This window comes from Mustela nigripes, chromosome 14, assembly GCF_022355385.1.
Source record: "Mustela nigripes isolate SB6536 chromosome 14, MUSNIG.SB6536, whole genome shotgun sequence".
NCBI classification, from domain to species: domain Eukaryota; kingdom Metazoa; phylum Chordata; class Mammalia; order Carnivora; family Mustelidae; genus Mustela; species Mustela nigripes.
Genome location: NC_081570.1, coordinates 71,970,811 through 71,990,617, shown reverse-complemented (window position 1 = coordinate 71,990,617; position 19,807 = coordinate 71,970,811). Strand labels below are relative to the sequence as shown.

At 33.4% G+C, this 19,807-nt stretch overlaps 1 protein-coding gene across 1 annotated transcript in view; it reads left to right on the top strand.

The window, feature by feature from the left end:
* Window positions 1–19,807, top strand: part of COL24A1 (collagen type XXIV alpha 1 chain) — a 379,684-nt gene that overhangs the window by 270,866 nt on the left and 89,011 nt on the right. Inside the window, exons 37-41 of the mRNA XM_059377096.1 lie at window positions 5,048–5,101; window positions 7,192–7,299; window positions 10,268–10,321; window positions 10,578–10,631; window positions 11,256–11,312. Coding sequence (XP_059233079.1) covers window positions 5,048–5,101; window positions 7,192–7,299; window positions 10,268–10,321; window positions 10,578–10,631; window positions 11,256–11,312 — 327 coding nt within the window. The remainder of the gene's footprint in view (window positions 1–5,047; window positions 5,102–7,191; window positions 7,300–10,267; window positions 10,322–10,577; window positions 10,632–11,255; window positions 11,313–19,807) is intronic.

Sequence of the window (19,807 nt, the reverse complement as noted above, 5' to 3'; positions counted from 1 at the left end):
GGAAGTTTGAAGAATGTGCAAACCATCTTGCAGAGTAATAAATTTCCCAATTATACACATTTGTGAGACTTAAATTTGTCACATTTTTACATTATCTACATTTTTACATTATCTACAAATTGTTATTAATATTTAAATATATAAACACAATGATGTTTAAACTGCTTTGTTCATTGCCAGATAGCATTGCCACACAGTAGTATCAGCTGACATCTGGGTATTTGAGTTCAATGCAGTTATGAAATGTTGATATAATAAAAGGACTTATGAATTCCCTCTCTTACAAGTATTGCAACAAAGGCCTAACATTTTTAAGAATTGTAACTTTAAGTCACATAACTATAAATTAAAGAAAGAAAAATAATACAATCTCAATAGATGAAACAAGAAGTATTTATAAAAATTTAATATCCATGTTGACTATCATATGAAATGGTGAAACCTCAAAGATATGAGCAAAGATCACCACTATTTAGTATTTCTATTCAACATTTACTCAGAGACTCAGCCAGTATAGTAAAATAAGAGAAATAATCTACAGATAAATTATTAGAATCAGTGAGATTTTAGCAAGATGTTAAATATAAGAATATACAAAGATATAGATTCCTCTTCCCCAGCAATAGTTAGAAAAATTTAAAAAATACTATTACTGGAAAACAGTGTGGAGATTCCTTAGGAAATTAAAAAATAGAGCTACCCTATGACCTGCACTGATGGGTATTTATCCCAAAGATACAGAGGTAGTAAAAAGAAGGGTCATCTGTACCCCAATGTCCATAATTGCCAAACTGTGGAAAGGACCAAGATGCCCTTCAACAAACAAATGGATGAAGAAGATATGGTGAATATATAAAATGGAGTATTATGCCTCCATCAGAAAGGACGGATACCCAACTTTTGTATCAACATGGACAGGACTGGAAGAGATGATGCTGAGTGAAATAAGTCAAGCAGAGAGAGTCAATTATCATATGATTTCACTCTTTGCAGAACATAAGGAATAACTTGGAGGACATTAGAAGAAAGAAAGGGAAAGGGAATTGGGGGAAATCCGAGGGGGAGACGAACCAGGAGAGACTGTGGCCTCTGAGAAACAAACTGAGAGTTTTGGAGGGGAGGGGAGTGGGGGGTTGGTTGAGCCTGGTGGTGGATATTAAGGAAAGCATGTATTGCATGGAGCACTGGGTGTGGTGCATAAACAATGAATCTTTAAACACTGAAAAATAAAATTACAAAAATAAATAAATAAAAATACTATTTATAATACAACCAACAACCAAATTAAGCCCCTAGAAATAAATTTAACAAAAGACTGATGGTTTTGAAGGGGATGAGGGTGGGGGGTTGGGTGAACGTGGTGGTGGGTATTATGGAGGGCATGTATTGCATGGAGCACTGGGTGTGGTGCATAAGCAATAAATTTTGGAACACTGAAAAAAAATAAATTTTTAAAAAATCTAACAAAAGATTTGCAAAGTTTTCTTGAAAATAATGTTTATTAACAAGGACCTAAATAAATGGAGAGATATTTTATATTCATAGGTAGGTGTACTCAATATCAAAAAATTATCAACTCTCCCCTAAATTAATCTATAAATCCAATATGGTTTTAGTCAAAATCCCACAAGAATTATTGATAGGATTTGATTAATGAAAAGTGATTTTAAAAGGAATGTGGAGGAACAAAGGACTGATATCAAGATAGTTTTCAAGAACAAGTTGCAGGAGGTGGGAGAACAGTGGTGTGTAGAAGGGAGAACTTGCCCTACCTGGTATCATAACTTATTATTAAAGCTAGAGTAATTTAATCAGTGTCACACTCATTCACAGAAGACAAAGAGGAAATAGAAGATAACCTAGACTCAGATCTCAGTATATTTTGAAACTTGAAGTTTGATAAATTGATTATAGATGGAAGATCACTAAGGAAAGGATGAAATATTCAATAAACGGTACTGGTACAATTGGGTATCCAAATGGAAAACAAAATAAAACAGCTCCTTCACACCAGTATGCAAACACACAAAAGAATGAAATTCCAATTGAAGACCTCACTATGAACATCAAAATGTTAAATATGAGAACATTTATGAGATTATTTCATGATCTCCTGAAGGGAGAGGAGAAGGATCTCCTGAACACTGAAAGAAATAAGAAAATATTGATGAATATGATGAATACATTTCAACTGCAAGTTTGTATTAATCAAAAATTATGTTCAACAAAATGAGAAAATAAGCTACAGGCTGAGAGAAGAAATATGTATTACATAGAATGAGCAAAATACAAGTATCAGGAATATGTATAAAATCTTTCATGTACAACTCAATAAGAATAGCTCAGGAGAATATTGGACAGAAGATAAGAGCCAGAGATTCACATATAGATGTCAGATAACAGTATGAATAGATAATCATTCCTCCTTAGTAATCAGAAATATTCAAATTGAAGATACAAACAATTTTTCATTTTCCACAGTGAGATGGATATATTTTAAGTCTGACAGTACCCAGCATTACAGAAGATTTGGAGTAATTAAACTCAAACATTGCTGTGGAAATGTAAATTGGCAAAACTACTTTGGAGAACAATTTGACAATATCTTGCCTACTTGGAGTTGTGTATATTCTATAACTCAGCAATTTAACTTCAAGAAAACAGAACAAAACTTTGACATGGCACATAGAGAGATGCACAAGGTATTTATTGCAACATTATCCATAAAAGAAAAAAAAAACCCACGCCAAATATTCATCAGTAGGGAAAGGTTTAAATAAGTTATGATTTGGTAAGAAAATGGAATCCTATAGAATTAAAACCAGAAAAATGAATGGATTAAAGACCAATTGATATCAAAAACAAAATGTGTGCTAAAATGGAATCCTGTAGAATTAAAACCAGAGAATGAATGGATTAAAGACCGATTGATTTCAAAAACAAAATGTGTGTTTACAAAGTTTCAAAAGAATATATTAAGTACAGCTTATTTAAAGTTTGAAAAGATGCAAAATAACCATATGTTGCAAATGGAGTGAAAGTATAAAGAAATGCATGGGAATGATAAACAAATTGAGGGCAATGTTTGCACCTGAGTAAAGAGAGAGGGTGACATGTCTGGAAAAGTATGTGTAAAGGGACTTCAAATATGTACATATGTATATTGCTTATTTTTCTTCAAGTAGGTGGTGGGTACAAGGGTATTTTTTGTACCTTCTAATGTTTTTATATATATTTGAATATTACATAATATGCCTGAAAAAAGCAACAGTAGTAGTGAGAACTGAGTTAGGCTCTTCAGTGTAAGTCCAGTTCTTTCTAATAAGCATTACATGCATTATCTCATTTAATATTAGTAACCTTCTGAAAGGTATTATTTTACCTCTTTTATCTAATGGAAAACTGGGTCCTTTAGAAGTTATATCATCTACTTATGGTCGTATTGCAGTAAGGTGAAAGAGCCAGAATATGAAACAAGCAGTCTGACTTTTTAAAAGTTCACACCATTGGGGCACCTGGGTGGCTCAGTGGGTTAAGCCACTGCTTTCGGCTCAGGTCATGATCTCAGGGTCCTGGGATCGAGTCCCGCATCGGGCTCTCTGCTCAGTGGGGAGCCTGCTTCCCCCCCACCTCTCTCTGCCTGCCTCTCTGTCTACTTGTAATCTCTCTCTGTCAAATAAATAAATAAAATCTTTAAAAAAAAAAGTTCACACCATTAATCTCTAATGAAAGTTAATATGCCTCCTTTTAAAACTCCACATTAACCACAAAGAAATCACAGGTTAGTGCAACTATCATTTCAACCTCTGGATGCAGCTAGAACTACAGCAATAGAACTTAACCATTTTGGCTTCTAAATTCAGTGACTTCGTGAAGCTAGAAGAGCATTTGCTCAGGAGTAGAGGGCATGAGTCATTTCCTTAGGTATCTGTTTATTCATTCAACAAATATTTATCAAGAGCCTACATAGCACAGTGGTAAACCACAATTTATTTCTTGTCTACATCATTTTTGCAGTTTTCCAAGCTTCGGGACACAAATTTGAGATTTCCATTTTCATTTCCAGCTAATGCAAGGAGTGCCATGATTAATTATTAGCCATTTTAGAACTTGCATCCTTTGGTTTACTGTGGATCTCATTTAAGCCTAATTATTGTTGACCTGCAAATTCACATGACATCTAAAATATTTTAGCCAATTTTTACTTTAAAAAAATATATATTAAAAACTTCTGTGTTTGTCTAAATAAAATACTGATTGAAATGAAAATATTGTTTTAAACAGTTTAATGTGACTACCTCCTTTTTCTCAATGTATTTCCCTCTCCCGATTGATTTCAAAAACGAAATGTGTGTTTACAATCTATTTTCCATAGATCAAAGAAAATCTCCTAACCTACTCCAATAAGATTTTCAGAGTCTTCTTGATCATTTTTAGATATATTTTATAACCCTGTATATTCAATAAGATATTGAACCCACAGCAGCTCATAGAACTGCTAAAATGGATGCCCTGAGTTTACTTTAATTACAGTCTTACCAATTAAAACAGTTACACTGAATCCAAGTAATTTTCTTCCTATAATAAAGAGCAGTTTAATTTTATCTATCTTGGCTGGTTTGTGTATGTAAATTTTACTCACTGGTAACAGCTAGACCTCTAAATCATTGTGACCTATTTTTAAATAATTACACAGGGGCGCCTGGGTGTCTCATTTGGTTGAGCCTCAGACTCTAGGTTTTGGCTCAGGTCGTAATCCCAGGGTTGAGAGATGGAACCCACATGGGGCTAGGCATTTGGTGCAGAATCTGCTTGAGATTCTTTTCCCTAGCTCTCTTGCCCTCCCCCGACTCGTGCATGCATGCTCTCTCTAAAATAAATAAATAAAATCTTTAAAAATAAATGCACAAGCACAATAATTATTGTTGAAAACAGTCCTCATTTTTACATAGTGTTCAATTCAGTGATTATGTGATGTAAGTATTTAAACACTCCTATCTAGTCCTTTCCTTAACAGTTTATTTTCTTTTTTATATTGGATATCCAGGGACCTGATGGAATTGTGGGAATTCCAGGACAAAGAGGTCGTCCCGGGAAAAAGGTAGTTTTTTTAACATCTTTTTATGTTTTTTTTTAACATTCTTTTTTTTTTTACATCTTTTTCTGGCACATCTTTCTTCTGATGTGCCCCAAGTTCCATAGGATGCTGTGATGTTTTTATTTACATAGATATAAAGTAATAAAGAACTATATATTGATCTTAAAAGGCATGTTTGTATAAATTAATATTTAACTCTACTTAGGAGTACCCCTCACCTTAATTATTTAAAGACAAATTTCCTACTTTGTAGTTTCTATAAAGATCTTTGCTTTTCCTTCTCCTGTTTGCCAAAAATTTAGTAGACTATGGGCAGGAAAAGAGAAAAGGAAAACACTATCCCATTTGTGGTAATGATTGATTTTAGCTTTCACATATATTGAGTAAGAAACACAAATCAAGAATGTGGTTTATTTGTTTCTTTTATATTTTACTAAAAGATGATATATTTATAAGATACTAGAATGTTATAATGAAAAATTCATCTCTGTATGGGGTCAATAATTTATTCAACTATTGGTGAGACAGAAATTATTTTCTTAATTCTACCGCAACAGTTCTAAATATATTACTATACTTAGCTTCAAATCACACCATATCTAGTTCCCAAAGTCCAATTTCATCATTTCTGCTAATATATACTCACTCTATCTTTGTCATAAAGGTAAGGACAGTATAAGTGAGAATAAAAAGTAAAGAAAAAATGAATGAGGTAAATTTTAGTAGCCATTCTTTTTTTTCTTTATTTGTGTGTTTCCAGTTTTTATTTAAATCTAGTTAATTAACATAGTGTGATACTAGTTTCAGGAGTAGAATTCAGTGATTCTTCTCTGATATACTTAGTAACTATTCTTGCCTATGAAAATAACCCCAATATTTGAAGTCTCTTTTCATCATGCATAATGTTATATCTAAAATCAACATTAGGAGTAGGACAGTGTAAGTCCTTACAATAACCTGCACCCCTGGGAATTATTACAACTAACAAAAACTTCCTGACTGTGATCAGAATCTAATTTTTCTTTTTATCTACTTGAATATCAATAATAGAACAGGTTGGTTCCCACTTTCAGAAAATGAATTATAGTACTTAAAGTTGCTTCAAAGCAGCTGTATTTTGGTGGTAGAGAATGATCAGTCAGCTTAATGGAAAACAGAAAGCAACTAACTAATTTTTAAAAGGATGCAAAATTATATAAAAAATATTATTGATTAAAAAAATTATGGATTTTAAAGGCAGACTCAAAACCAGTGAATGATGATTATGAATATATAGAACCATACACTGGAAACTTTGCGTTAAAGAGATCTTTGTGGCATCAAAGTTGTCTATAGAAACAGGATTCTCATAGGGCCTGTGTTTCTCATGGTAACAAGAAATACGTGTATGCATGAGAACATACGTACATAACAAATTTCAAGATAAAAAACTTATTTTGTAATTCAGCATTAACACCAGATCTCCCCTGGGTGTTTAACCAAAATTGTTTTTATTTTATTTTTATTTTATTTTATTTTATTTTTTCAGTGTTCCAAGATTCATTGTCCATGCACCACACCCAGTGTTCCATGCAGTACGTGCCCCCCTCATTACCCACCACCAGGCTCACCCATACCCCCACCCTCCTCCCCACCAAAATGCTTGGTTGTTTCTCAGAGTCCACAGTCTCACATGGTTCGCCTCACCCTCCAATTTCCCCCAATTTTCTTTTCCTTTCTTTCCCCTAATGTCCTCCATGTTATTTCTTATTCTCCACAAGTAAGTAAAACCATATGATAATCGCCAAACTGTGGAAAGAGCCAAGATGTCCTTCAATAGATGAATGAATAAAAAAGATGTGATTCATAATATACCAAAATTGTTTTTTAAATGTTCTTTCTCCTAAATTACTTTAAGTTATATCTTTAGGATAACCTAGGTAGTGATGGTTTATTATTGTCAGTGATGGTCTCTACTACTATTAAGTTAAAGCAAAGTTACTCTTTACTTACGGAATGTCGTCTGGTGTCATTCTAGGTATATGATATACTTAATTCATCTAAGTAAAAATTTGTTTTTTCTCACTTTTCTCTCTTACTAATGATATCCACAGGGTGATAAAGGACAAATAGGGTCCACAGGAGAAATTGGAAGCAGAGGTGCTCCTGGACAAATGGGGGAAAGTGGTCCTAAGGGTGCCAGAGGAACTAGAGGTGCTGTGGTTAGTATCTGATTTGTTTCCAGACCTAAGTTCACTGTGGATGGAAAAGAAATGTATCCATGTCCTTAAAGTTTCATCCCTTGATTAATTTTACAGAGAAAGCAATAGTTCCATTGAAAATAATCTACCTCCATGGGCTGCGGAGAATTGTAAGCATTCCACAGTACTTAAATGGCTTAGTGGTTTCTGGACACGGGAAAGGGAAAGGGGAAAAAAAACTCAAAATGGAAATAAAATATGAAATGGAGTTTTAAAAATATCAGATTATAACTCCTAACCTAAGTAAGAAAGTTTATATGCTTTACACTCAAAAATCAGAATTTAATATCTGTATAAAACTACACTTTCAGGATTGGCAAATTGCTTTGAAAAGTAGGTTTATTTAAAAATGAGTTTTCTTTATTAGCTTGGGCTCCAAATGCTTATCTGGAGATATTTTTAACCAGTTGTGATCAATATCTATAACATCTAATGTTTAATCTTTCGCATGCATTTTATATGATGTTGGAAACAAGGCTAGCGTGGTACTTCTGAACCAATAATAGCAAAATTGTGGTGCTAATATATTTGGACCTGTTCAGAAAGTCCTAGCAGAAGAGATGCAGAATATTTGTGATTTAGTGTTTAGTGTTTTTACTGTTTTGTAAGTTTATATACAAAATGCATATATATTTTCTACTCTCCATGAAATTTCACAAATTCTAGACTTTTACCAAGGCCTTCTTGAGAGCATTGCATAATCCGTCTGTTGTCTCAGAACAAAGTTCTGAGAAAGTTTGTCTCAGGCTCATTTTACATATTCATCATTACTACTTGAAGTCTTTCTTACTTCCTTTTATTTAAATCACTAGTATTTCTCTGTTTTTTGCTTATATATTTAAAAACTTTATATAATGTGATTAATTTTTAATGAACATCAGAATTAATCTGGAATCTTGCCATCAAAGTAGGCTTCTACTTTGGATTTTGTCTAAAAAGAATATTCACTTTTTAAATGTGGACATGTATTTAACCTTCCCAGAGGTTCCGTCAAAGTCACTCTCCCACCACCGGTACTTCCTGTTAATCCTTTTGATGTTTGACAGTCTGATAAATGAAAAAGTGTGTCTCATTTTCTTTCTATTTACATTTCCCTGATTGCAGTTAAGTAATTTGTATTTTTTTCTAGAAATTGCCTTTTCATATGCACTTTACATGATTTAGATCAGGTTGTTTTTTTTTTATTGACCTGCAATAATGCCTTATATATTTTAGATAATATATTTTGTTAAATGTATTATGAGATATGTTACAAATATATTTCCCTTTCTGTCATTTATCTTTTAATATTGTTTGTGAAATCTTTTGCTGGACAGAAGGTTAATTATATAATCATATTTGTCAGTTTTTTACTTTACAGTTGAGGTTTTATTTCTTCATAAGTAATCCCTTTCCTACCTAAATTATATAAAAATACTCTTCAATATCCTTTTTAAAATACTTTTATGGCTTTATTTTTAACCCCCAACCTATATGAAGTTCATTTCTTTGCTATGAAATAAGTTGTAAAGAACTGATTTTCTCTTTTCCAACTTGATATTCAGTTGTCTCAGATCATTTAATGAACAGTCAATCTATTTCCCCCTTTTCTGAAATACTACCTTTACCATAAACTGAACTCTCAAATATTTATTGGCCTGTTTTCATTCTCTCTGTTTTCCTCTGTCCATCTGTTAGTCTGTTCTTAGGTCCAATACCACACCGTTTAAATTACTATACTGTTACAGTATTTTTTGAGATCTCTCAGGGCAAGTACTCCATAATTCATTTTTCTAAAAAGTTCAGCTCTTCCTATAATTCTCTCTTCCATGTGAACTTTAAACTCAGCTCTTCAAGTTCCTTTAATATTGAATCTTTCAGTAGAGAAGCACTATATGTCTTTCCATTTACTTATATCTTTTTACATATGCTTTAATAAAGTTTTGTTATTTCCTTCATTCTGTTATTACCTCTGTCTCATTAGGGTTTTTTTGTTCATTTCTTATGGACTTAATGATTTATAATGCAGTCCTTTTTTCCATTATATCTTCTTATAGATGCTGTTTAAGCTATCTATTTACTTTAATATTTTTACTTTATATCCACTTTAATGCTAGGTGGTTCTCATGGTTCTTTGGTTAAATAATCATATTTAGAACTTCTGGTCGTCTGATATTTGGTTAGGCATATCCCTATTCTGTTCCTTAATTTTCTCATCTCCTGTTTAGTTTCAAACACAAATAGGAGAGTTGGTACAGAAACTTTTTAATAGTAAAAAGCGTAAGACATTTTTAGGATTATTATTTTTGCTCTTTTCAGTTGTCTGAGTCACATTTTCAGTATTTTATGACATTTACTAATTAGTCTTTAATTTATATAGTATCCTCATCTGTAAAATATTGATAAGGAAAACAATAATGGGATGATTATTGCACATAAGTTGTCAATCACTTCTATTTTAACAAGTTTGACTGGAGCTGAAACTTTATTCATCAAAGCATCTGAAACTACCAATGAATATGTTTTCCTTTCCTTATGATCCCATCATAATAATACCAAAAACTATCAGGCTATATTCTAATATTCAATGATGCATATCTACCATAAACTTTGTCAGATACAAACTATATTTCCAAGAACTTAAACAAACCTATTGGATTCTAATAACTGAAAATATTTTTCTTAATATGATTAAGAATATTCATTCCAGAAGTAAACTACAGGGACATTTTTTTAGAGGGAATTTTGTGGTTTAGAAGAAAAATAAAAGAATGCTATTTTTTTGTTTTCCCATTTCATACTAAGTAAAATACTATACCTCAAAAAATCTAAATTTTAAGTAGTAAGAGTACTAAATAAATAAATCAATAAACAAACAAATAAATAATAAGAGTATAAGATTAATGGTTGAAACAGTTGTTTTCTCTCTAATATTTACTTTGTTTTTTAGGGGCCTTTAGGATTGATGGGACCTGATGGAGAACCAGGAATTCCAGGATATAGGGTAATCATTTCTAATTGGAAATTAAAATGTGTGTATTACATGAAAATGGTTATATAAAGATGTCATCCTGATTATGCCAATTAAAATGAAATCTCACTGATAAACCTTTCTAATATATTTAGGCCTCAGCCCCCTAGACAGTGAATCTTGTTTTTCTTTCAGAATATTGCAATATCTAATAGCATGGCCTTGGTGGTGTTAGGTAGAACATGCACAAATGATGTGGAGAATGTCTGCTTACTTGTCCTTTTGTTAGGGCCATCAGGGTCAACCAGGACTCTCTGGCTTGCCAGGACCTAAAGGAGAAAAGGTATGTGTATATATTGACTTTTCAATTCTAGATTTAAATATTAAATTTTTGTGTTCTTTCTGAAAATATGCATGGAAACATTTTCATGGAATAAAAGAAACACTTTTCAACTTGGGAAGTTTTGAAAATTCTAGAAGATAAATAATAAAGGACAAAAATGTAGTGTAGATGTCATTAATTTTCTTCAATTGGTTGTTTATAGATATTCATGAAATAATATATGTTAAAGCACTTTGCAATCTGTAAAGCTTGGTAAAGTAAAATTAATTACTTATCAAAACAAACTGTGAGACTACAGATTAAATGACTAACTAGTACATTTATACTTAAATTTTTTATGGATTAAGAATAGCTACAATAGTACTCCTATTGATTTACAATATCATTGGAAATCTGAAACTTTGAGCAAATTCCCAAACTGCTTTTTATGTAATTAAAGCAGATTGACTCTTCTTAGGACCTATAGGAATCTCAACTGTATAAAATAGGCTATGTTAAGCTTTGTAGGTAAAAGATTTCCATTTAAATAGATAAAGATTTTATATTTCATAACATATTACACAATGATAGCCTGCATTATTTTATTAATTTGGTTTTGTTTATAAGTCATTATCTTCATTACAGGGTTACCCAGGAGAAGATAGCACAGTATTGGGACCACCTGGGCCTCGAGGTGAACCAGTAGGTCTTTTTCTAAAATTATTTTGATGTTTCAAGATAAAATACAGTGAAGATAATAGATTTACAGCACCAATCCCATCGTTTCAAGAGGTTTCATTTTGTTAGTTTCGTAACATGACATAGACATAACATAGACATTTGTTTGTTTCGTAACATAGACATACACTATTTGTAGCTGTATAATCTAAATGAAAAATCTATTTACATTGAGGTCAAGATCCTTAGCATAATATATAGTCTTTAATACTGTAACTTTCCAAATCTAACTTTCCGCATTAAATGTATTATAACAACGTTTTGCAGACATTATAAAATTGCTATATACCCTAGACATTTTAGGGCAGATATTTCTTATATTTCTTCAGTCATCAAATTCAGATTTGTTTCTAAGTGTCAAAAAAATCTGATCTGTGTACATTTTTACAGTAATTTACATGCAGTTACCAAATGATTAAAGTTTTAAAATTGTCTAACTAGTTATTAGAACAAATATTCTTTAAAGATCCCTGATCTATAATCTTCTGATTCAGGATTTTACAAGATAACTAAACACTATTTTGAAAAGTAGCTATTGTAGTTTTGATTATCAAAATAACCACTTCTATAAGCATGTTTGACTAAAAAAAATCTTAGAGGACATATGTAAATTAATTAGGTAAAGTAAAATTGATCAGTTTATAGAAATAAATATAATTGGTTAGGGCACCTAGGTTGCTCGGTTGTTTAAATGACTGCCTTCAACTTAGGTCATGATCCTGGAGTCCAAGGATCAAGTCCCCCATCAGGCTCCTTTCTCAGCAGGTAGTCTACTTCTCCCTCTGACCTTCTCCCCTCTCATGCTCTCTCTCTCGTGCGCTCTCTTTCAAGTAAATAAATAAAATCTTTAAAAATATATTTAAAAAATAAATATAATTGGTTAAATTTTCCATTTTCCACAGATAAGATTTTTAAAAATCCTAAAGCAGAAGGATCACATTATGTAGTCATTTCTGATATTTTGATCTAGCTGTTTGGAGATGATTGAAAGTTATATTTTGTTTTAGAAATAAAGATTTTAGAATTATTTTGATTAAATCAAGCTAGCTCATACAGAGTCTCATCTTGCCTATAAGAATAAATAAGGTTTTTTATCAAATAGGCTCTAGTCTCGCTAAAGGCCCTCAGGGGGGAAAGTATGGAAATAATATAAAAATGTAAAGCAAATGGAAAAATATGGGCAAATGGTATATAACAGTGCTTGTTTTCCCCAGATTCAGGTATGCCAGGGTCAAAGAATGTCATTGAAATATAACAAATATATTAAAAGTCTAACATAAAATGCATCGTTGTATCTAGTGGACATAAGACAGATGTGAACCTAAACGAAGAATATTCTAAATCACTAATGCAGAGTCAGAGATTATTGTCTTTACATTATGTCAGATATCCTTATTCACATAGGAAAAGTTAAAATTTATCGATTAGTAGTCCATTATTAATTTTATGGTTTTGCCAAACATTTCGACTTTCTTTCCTCATCTACAAAAAGTGCTTTTTCAAGTGTATTTTAGTCTAAAAATTTGAACAGTTCATCATATCAAAGATTTTCTATTAGGAATGTTTGGCAAAAGTTAAGTGTAAGTTTATTAGTTTTGCCACTACCTTAAGGATTAAAATAAATAAATACATTTTTATTAGGTTAATTTATATTGTAAAAATTTAGAAGTTCAGGGGTAACTGGGAGGCTCCATCAGTTAAGTGTCTGACTCTAGAATTTTGGCTCAGGCCATTATCTCAGGGTCATGAGATCAAGTCCCATGTCAGGCTTCCCCCTCAGTGGGGAGTCTGCTTCTCTTTCTCTCCCTCTCCCTCTCCCACTTCACCACCCTCCACCTTCTCACACACGCTCTCTCTCTATCTCTTTTTCTGTCTAAAAATAAATAAATCTTCTAAAAAATTTAGAAGTTCACAGATTAAGGAATAAACAATATAATTTCTGATAAAGAATGATAAAGTAAGATTAGCTATTGGATACTTTTTAAAAAGATTTTATTTAGAGAGAGAGAGAGAGCAGGGAGAGGGGCAACAGGAGAGGGAGAGAGAATCTCAAGCAGTCTCTACACTGAGCGCAGAGCTCCACACAGGGCTTACTCTCACTAACCAACCACTAACCAACACTCAACCAACTGATCCACCCAGGAGCCCCAGCTATTAAATACTTTCAAAAAGATCATTAAACAGTGTCTCCCAAAGCAGCTCCCATCCTGCCACACCCTGCAGGTATCCTTGTTCAGGCCTGGCATTCTCTAAAATAGTTCTTGTCCTAATACACCAAACAAGTGGCTTCAGCCTGAACCTGCACCCTTCCAGAGTGGCTCCTGACTGGGACAGGGGCAAGGCCAACCTAAAAATATGCCTATAACAGTTGTGATCTGACCTCACAACCAGCCACACCTGGAAATACCCCACCCACAACAATGTGGTCGGTCACTGCAGCCATCTGGGCCAGGGGTCAGCCCCACTTACCAACATGCCAGCAACAGTTGTGGCCAAGCCACAATAGGAGGGCACAGAAAGCCTACACAGGGCACCCCTGGAGTACCCAGCTCTGGTGAGCAGGGGGAGTGTGCTTCTCAGGCCCAACAGACAACTTATACATGAGATCACTCTGTCAAGACCATGAGACATAGCTGATCTACCTGATACATAGAAACAAACAAAGTAAGTCTGTCCTAACAAGGAGACAGAGGAGTATGTTCTGAGCAAAAGAACAAGACAAATCAGAAAAAGAATCAATTGAAACAGAGATAAGAAATCTGCCTGATAAGGCATTCAAAGTAGTGGTCATAAAGATGCTCACCAAACTTGACAGAAGAATAGATGAACAATGAGACCTTCAACAAAGACATTAGAAAATATTAAAAAAAAAAAACAGAATGGAAGAATACAATATGAGATGAAAAAAATACACTAGATGGAACAATGACAGATTAAAGGATACAGACAGATCAGCATTCTGGAGGACAAGGTAGTAGAAGTCATCCAAACTGAATAGCAAAAAGAAAAATGTTGGAAAAAAAAAAAAAGAATAGTTTAAGGAACCTCTGGGAATATATCCAGCATACAAAATCAACATAAGTCTTATAAATGGACCTTACAATAAAGAGTGTAACAAGACAAAAGGAAGAAATAATAGATGAAAACTTTCCAAACCTGGGGAAAGAAACAAACATCTAGCTGCAGCATGCACAGAGAGCTCCAAAAAAGTTGAATCCAAAGAGGTCCACACCAACAGAAAATAAGATGTCAAAATTAAATATAAAGAGAGAATCTTAAAACAGTAGGAGAAAAGCAACTGGTTACATTAACACCCATAGGACCATCAGGTCATTTTTCAGAAACTTTGCAGGCCAGAAAGGAGCAGCCTGATATACTCAAAGCACTGAAAGGAAAAAAATCCTATGGCTAAGAATACACTCCCTGGCAAGATTATCATTCATAATTAAAGAGATAAGGAGTTTCACAGGCAAATGAAAGTTAAAGGAATCCATCGCCTTTAAACTGGACTTATGAGAAAGGTTAAAGGGACTTCTTTAAGCGGAAAAGAAAACACCATAACTAGAGATCCAAAAATTATGAAAGAAAAAGCAAACATAGTAAAGAGAGTGGTTCAACCATTTATAAAGCTGGTAGGAACATTAAAAGACAAAAGTAGTAAAAACAGGGCACCTGGGTGCCACAGTTAGTTAAGTGTCTGATTTTTTTTTTAAATTTTGGCTCAGGTCATGATCTCGGGGTCATGAGATTGAGCCCTGTGTTGGTCTCCATGTTAGGTATGGAGCATGCTTAATATTCTTTCTCTCCCCCATCTTCCTCTGGCTCCCCGCCCCCCCAAAAAATAGTAAAAACAACTATATCTATAGTAATTACCTAAGGGATATACAAAATAAAATATGTAAATTATGACATCAAATACAAATGTGGGAAAAGGAAAATAAAAATGAAGGACTTTTTTATTCTTATTCTTGAACTTAAGTGTTCTTGATGTTCTTGAACTTAATGTTCTTGAACTTAAGTGACTATCAACTTAAAATAGACTGCTAGGTACTATATTAGGTATTAAACATGAAACTCATAGAAACTACAAAACAAAAACCTATGATAGATTCACCAAAAAAATAAGAGAGAAAAGAATTCAAACATACCACTAAAGATGACCATCAAATCACAAGGGAAGAGAACAGGAGAATAGAAAAGAACTACAGATATAACCAGAAAACAATTAACAAAATGGCAGTAAGTACATATCTTTCAATAATTACTTTAAATGTAAGTGGACTAAAGGCTCCAATATAAAGGCACAGGGTAACTGAATGGATAAGAAAAACAAGACCCTTCTATGTGCTCCTACAAGAGACTCACTTCATACCTAAAGACACACGTGGATTGAAAATGAAAGGATGGAAAAGAAAATATTCCATTCAAATGGAAATGAAAAAAACCTGGGTAGCATACTTATACCAGATAAAATAGACTTTGAAACAAAGATTGTAACGTAACATAAGGAAGGACATTACATAATGATAAAAGGATCAATTCAACTAGAAGATATAACAATTGTAAATATCTATGCAACCATCTTAGGAGCACCTAAATTTATAAAACAACTATTAACAGACATAAAGGGAAAAATCAACAGTAATACAATAATAGTAGGGCCTTTAACCCTAACTTATATCTGTGGATGGATAATCCATAAAGAAAATCACTAAGGAACAATAGCCTGAAACAACACATTAGACCAGAGAGACCTAATGAATATATACAGAACATTCCATTCAAAAACAGCAGAATACTCGTTCTTCTGAAGTGCACATGGAGCATTCTGTAGGTTAGATCACGTGCTGGGTCACAAAGCAAATCAATAAATTTAAGATAGATGAAATCATATCAAGCCTCTTTTCTGATTACAATACTATGAAACTAGAAATAAATACCAAGGGAAAAAACTGGGAAAAAGCACAAGCACAACTTGTGGAAGCTAAACAACATGCTACTAACCAAATGAGGGATCAATGAAGAATTAAAGAGGAAATCAAAAAATACCTGAAGAAAATTGAAAATAAAAACAGTATCCCCCAGTCTACTAAATACAGTTATATGTCAATAAAATAAGCAACCTAGAAGAAATGGATGAATTCCTAAACATGTATAATCTTCCAAGACTGAATCAGCAAGGAATAGAAATTTGAACAGGCCCATTACTCGTAATGAGAATGACTCAGTAATCAAAAAAACTTCCAATAAACCAAAGTCCAAAACCAGACAGCTTCACAGGTGAATTCTACCAAATGTATAAAGAAGCATTAATACTTATACTTTTCAAACTACTCAAAAATAAAACAAAATTAGAGGAAGGAATGCTTTCAAATTCATTCGGTGAAGCTAGCATTATCCTGATACCAAAACCAGATAAAAAGCAGTACAAAAAATAAAATAAAATAAAAAAGGAAAGGAAGGAAGAAAATTGCAGGCCAATATCATAGATGAACATGGAACATAGATGCAAGAACATAATGCAAAAATCCTTTACAAAATACTAGCAAACAGAATTCAGCAATACATTAAGAAGATCTTATACCACAATCAAGTAAGATTTATTCCAGGGATGCAAGGATGGTTCAGTATTTCAAATCAACTTGATACACACATTAAGGAAATGCAAGATACGGTGTCTGGGTGGCTCAGTTAGTTAAGTGTCTGCCTTCAGCTCAGGTCATGATCCCAGAGTCCTGGGATCAAGACCCACTTCAGGCTCCCTCCTCAGCAGAGAGTCTGCTTCTCCCTTTCCCTCTGCTGCTTCCCCCTCCTTGTGCTATCTCTCTTTCTGCCAAATAAATAAATAAAATCTTTACCAAAAAAATGGAGGATAAAAATCATATGATCCTCTCAACAGATGCAGAAAAGCATTTGACAAAATTCAACATCCACTTATGATGAAAACTCTCAATAAATACCTCAGTGTAAGAAAGGGCATATAAGACAAACTCACAACTAACATCATACTCAGTGGTGAAAGCTGAAGCTTTTCATCAGGAACAATAGAAAGATGCCTACTCTCACCACTTCTATTCAATACAGTTCTAGAAATCCTAGCCATAGCAATCAAAGAAGAAAAAGAAAGAAAAAATATCCACATTGGTAAAACAAAAGTAAAACTGTCAATATTTTCAGATGACATTGTACTATAAATGGAAAATAAATATTTCCCAAAAAGCTATTACAACTCCTAAACTAATTGAATAAAGTTTCAGGATACAAAATTAATATGCAGAAAACTGCTGGATTTCCATATAATAATAACAAACTATCAGAAGAAGAAATTAAGAAAACAGTCCCACCTACAATTGAGTCAAAAATAATAAAATCTCTAGAAATAAGTTTAACCAAGGAGGTAAAAGACCTATATTCTGGAAACTGTAAGACATTGATGAAAGAACTAGAGATGACAAAAAACCATGTTCATGGGTTGAAAGAATTAATATGGTTAAGATGTTCATACTATCCAAAGCAGCCTATAGATGCAATACAATTCCTAGCAAAATTCCAACAGAGTTTTTCATAGAGCTAGAACAAATGACCCTAAAACTTATATGGAATGACAAGACCCTAAATAGCCAAAACAATCTTGAGAAAGAAGAACAAAGCTGTAGGTATCATGCTGCCTGATTCAAGGCTGTGGTTATCAAAACAGTACAGTACTGGCTGTGGTTATTGAAACAGTACAGTACTGGCACAAAAATACATACATATATCAATGGAACAGAATAGAGAACCCAGAAATAAACACACACTTCTATGATCAATTAATCTATGACAAAAGTGGCAAGAATATACAGTGGGGGAAAGATAGTGTTGGAAAAACTGGACAATACATGTGGAAGAGTGAAACTGGACCACCTCTTCCCACTATGTACAAAAATAAACTCAAAATTAATTAAAGGCCTAAGTATAAGACCAGAAGTCATAAGAATTCTAAAAGAAAACAGGAATAAACTCTTGCACATCAGTCTTAGGAATATTTTTTGGGATCTCTCTCCTCAGGCAAAGGCAATAGAAGCAAAAATAAACAATTGTTCTTTTATCCATTTTGAGTTTATCTTTGTGTACAGTGTAAGAGAATGGTTGAGTTTCATTCTTCTACATATAGCTGTCCAGTTTTCCCAGCACCATTTATTGAAGAGACTGTCTTTTTTCCACTGTATATTTTTTCCTGTTTTGTCGAAGATTATTTACCCATAGAGTTGAGGGTCCATATCTGGGCTCCCTACTCTGTTCCACTGGTCTATGTGCCTGTTTTTATGCCAGTGCCATGCTGTCTTGGTGATCACAGCTTTGTAGTAAAGCTTGAAATCAGGTAATGTGATGCCTACCGCCAATTTTATTTTTGTTTTTCAACATTTCCATAGTGATTCGGGGTCTCTTCTGATTCCATACAAATTTTAGGATTATTTGCTCCAGCTCTTTGAAAAATACTGGTGGAATTTTGATCGGAATGGTATTAAAAGTATAGATTGCTCTAGGCAGTATAGACATTTTAACAATGTTTATTCTTCCGATCCAAGAGCATGGAATGGTCTTCCATCTTTTTGTGTCTTCTTCAGTTTCTTTCATGAGTATTCTGTAGTTCCTCGAGTATAGTTCCTGTACCTCTCTGGTTAGGTTTACTCCCAGGTATCTTATGGTTTTTGGTGCTATAGTAAATGGAATTGATTCTCTAATTTCCCTTTCTGTGTTTTCATTGTTAGTGTATAAGAGAGCAACTGGTTTCTGTACATTGATTTTGTATCCTGCCACGTTGCTGAATTGCTGTATGAGTTCTAGTAGTTTGGGGGTGGAGTCTTTTGGGCTTTCCATATAAAGAATCATGTCATCTGTGAAGAGAGAGAGTTTGACTTCTTCATTGCCAATTTGGATACCTATTATTTCTCTTTGTTGTCTGATTGCTGTTGCTAGGACTTCTAATACTATGTTGAACAAGAGTGGTGAGAGTGGCCATCCTTGTCGTGTTCCTGATCTCAACAGGAAAGCTGCAAGCTTTTTCCCATTGAGGATGATATTTGCTGTGTGTCTTTCATAGATAGATTTGATGAAGTTCAGGAATGTTCCCTCTATCCCTATACTTTGAAGCGTTTTAATCAGGAACAGATGCTGAATTTTGTCAAATGCTTTTTCTGCATCAAGTGAGAGAACCATGTGGTTCTTCTCTCTTCTCTTACTAATTTGTTCTATCACATTGATTGATTTGCAAATGTTGAACCATCCTTGTAACCCAGGGATGAATCCCACCTAGTCATGGTGGATAATCTTTTTAATGCGCTGTTGGATCCTGTTTGCTAGGATCTTGTTGAGAATCTTAGCATCCATATTCATCAGTGATATTGGTCTGAAATTCTATTTGGTAGGGTATTTGCCTGGTTTGGGGATCAGGGTAATGCTGGCTTTATAGAAAGAGT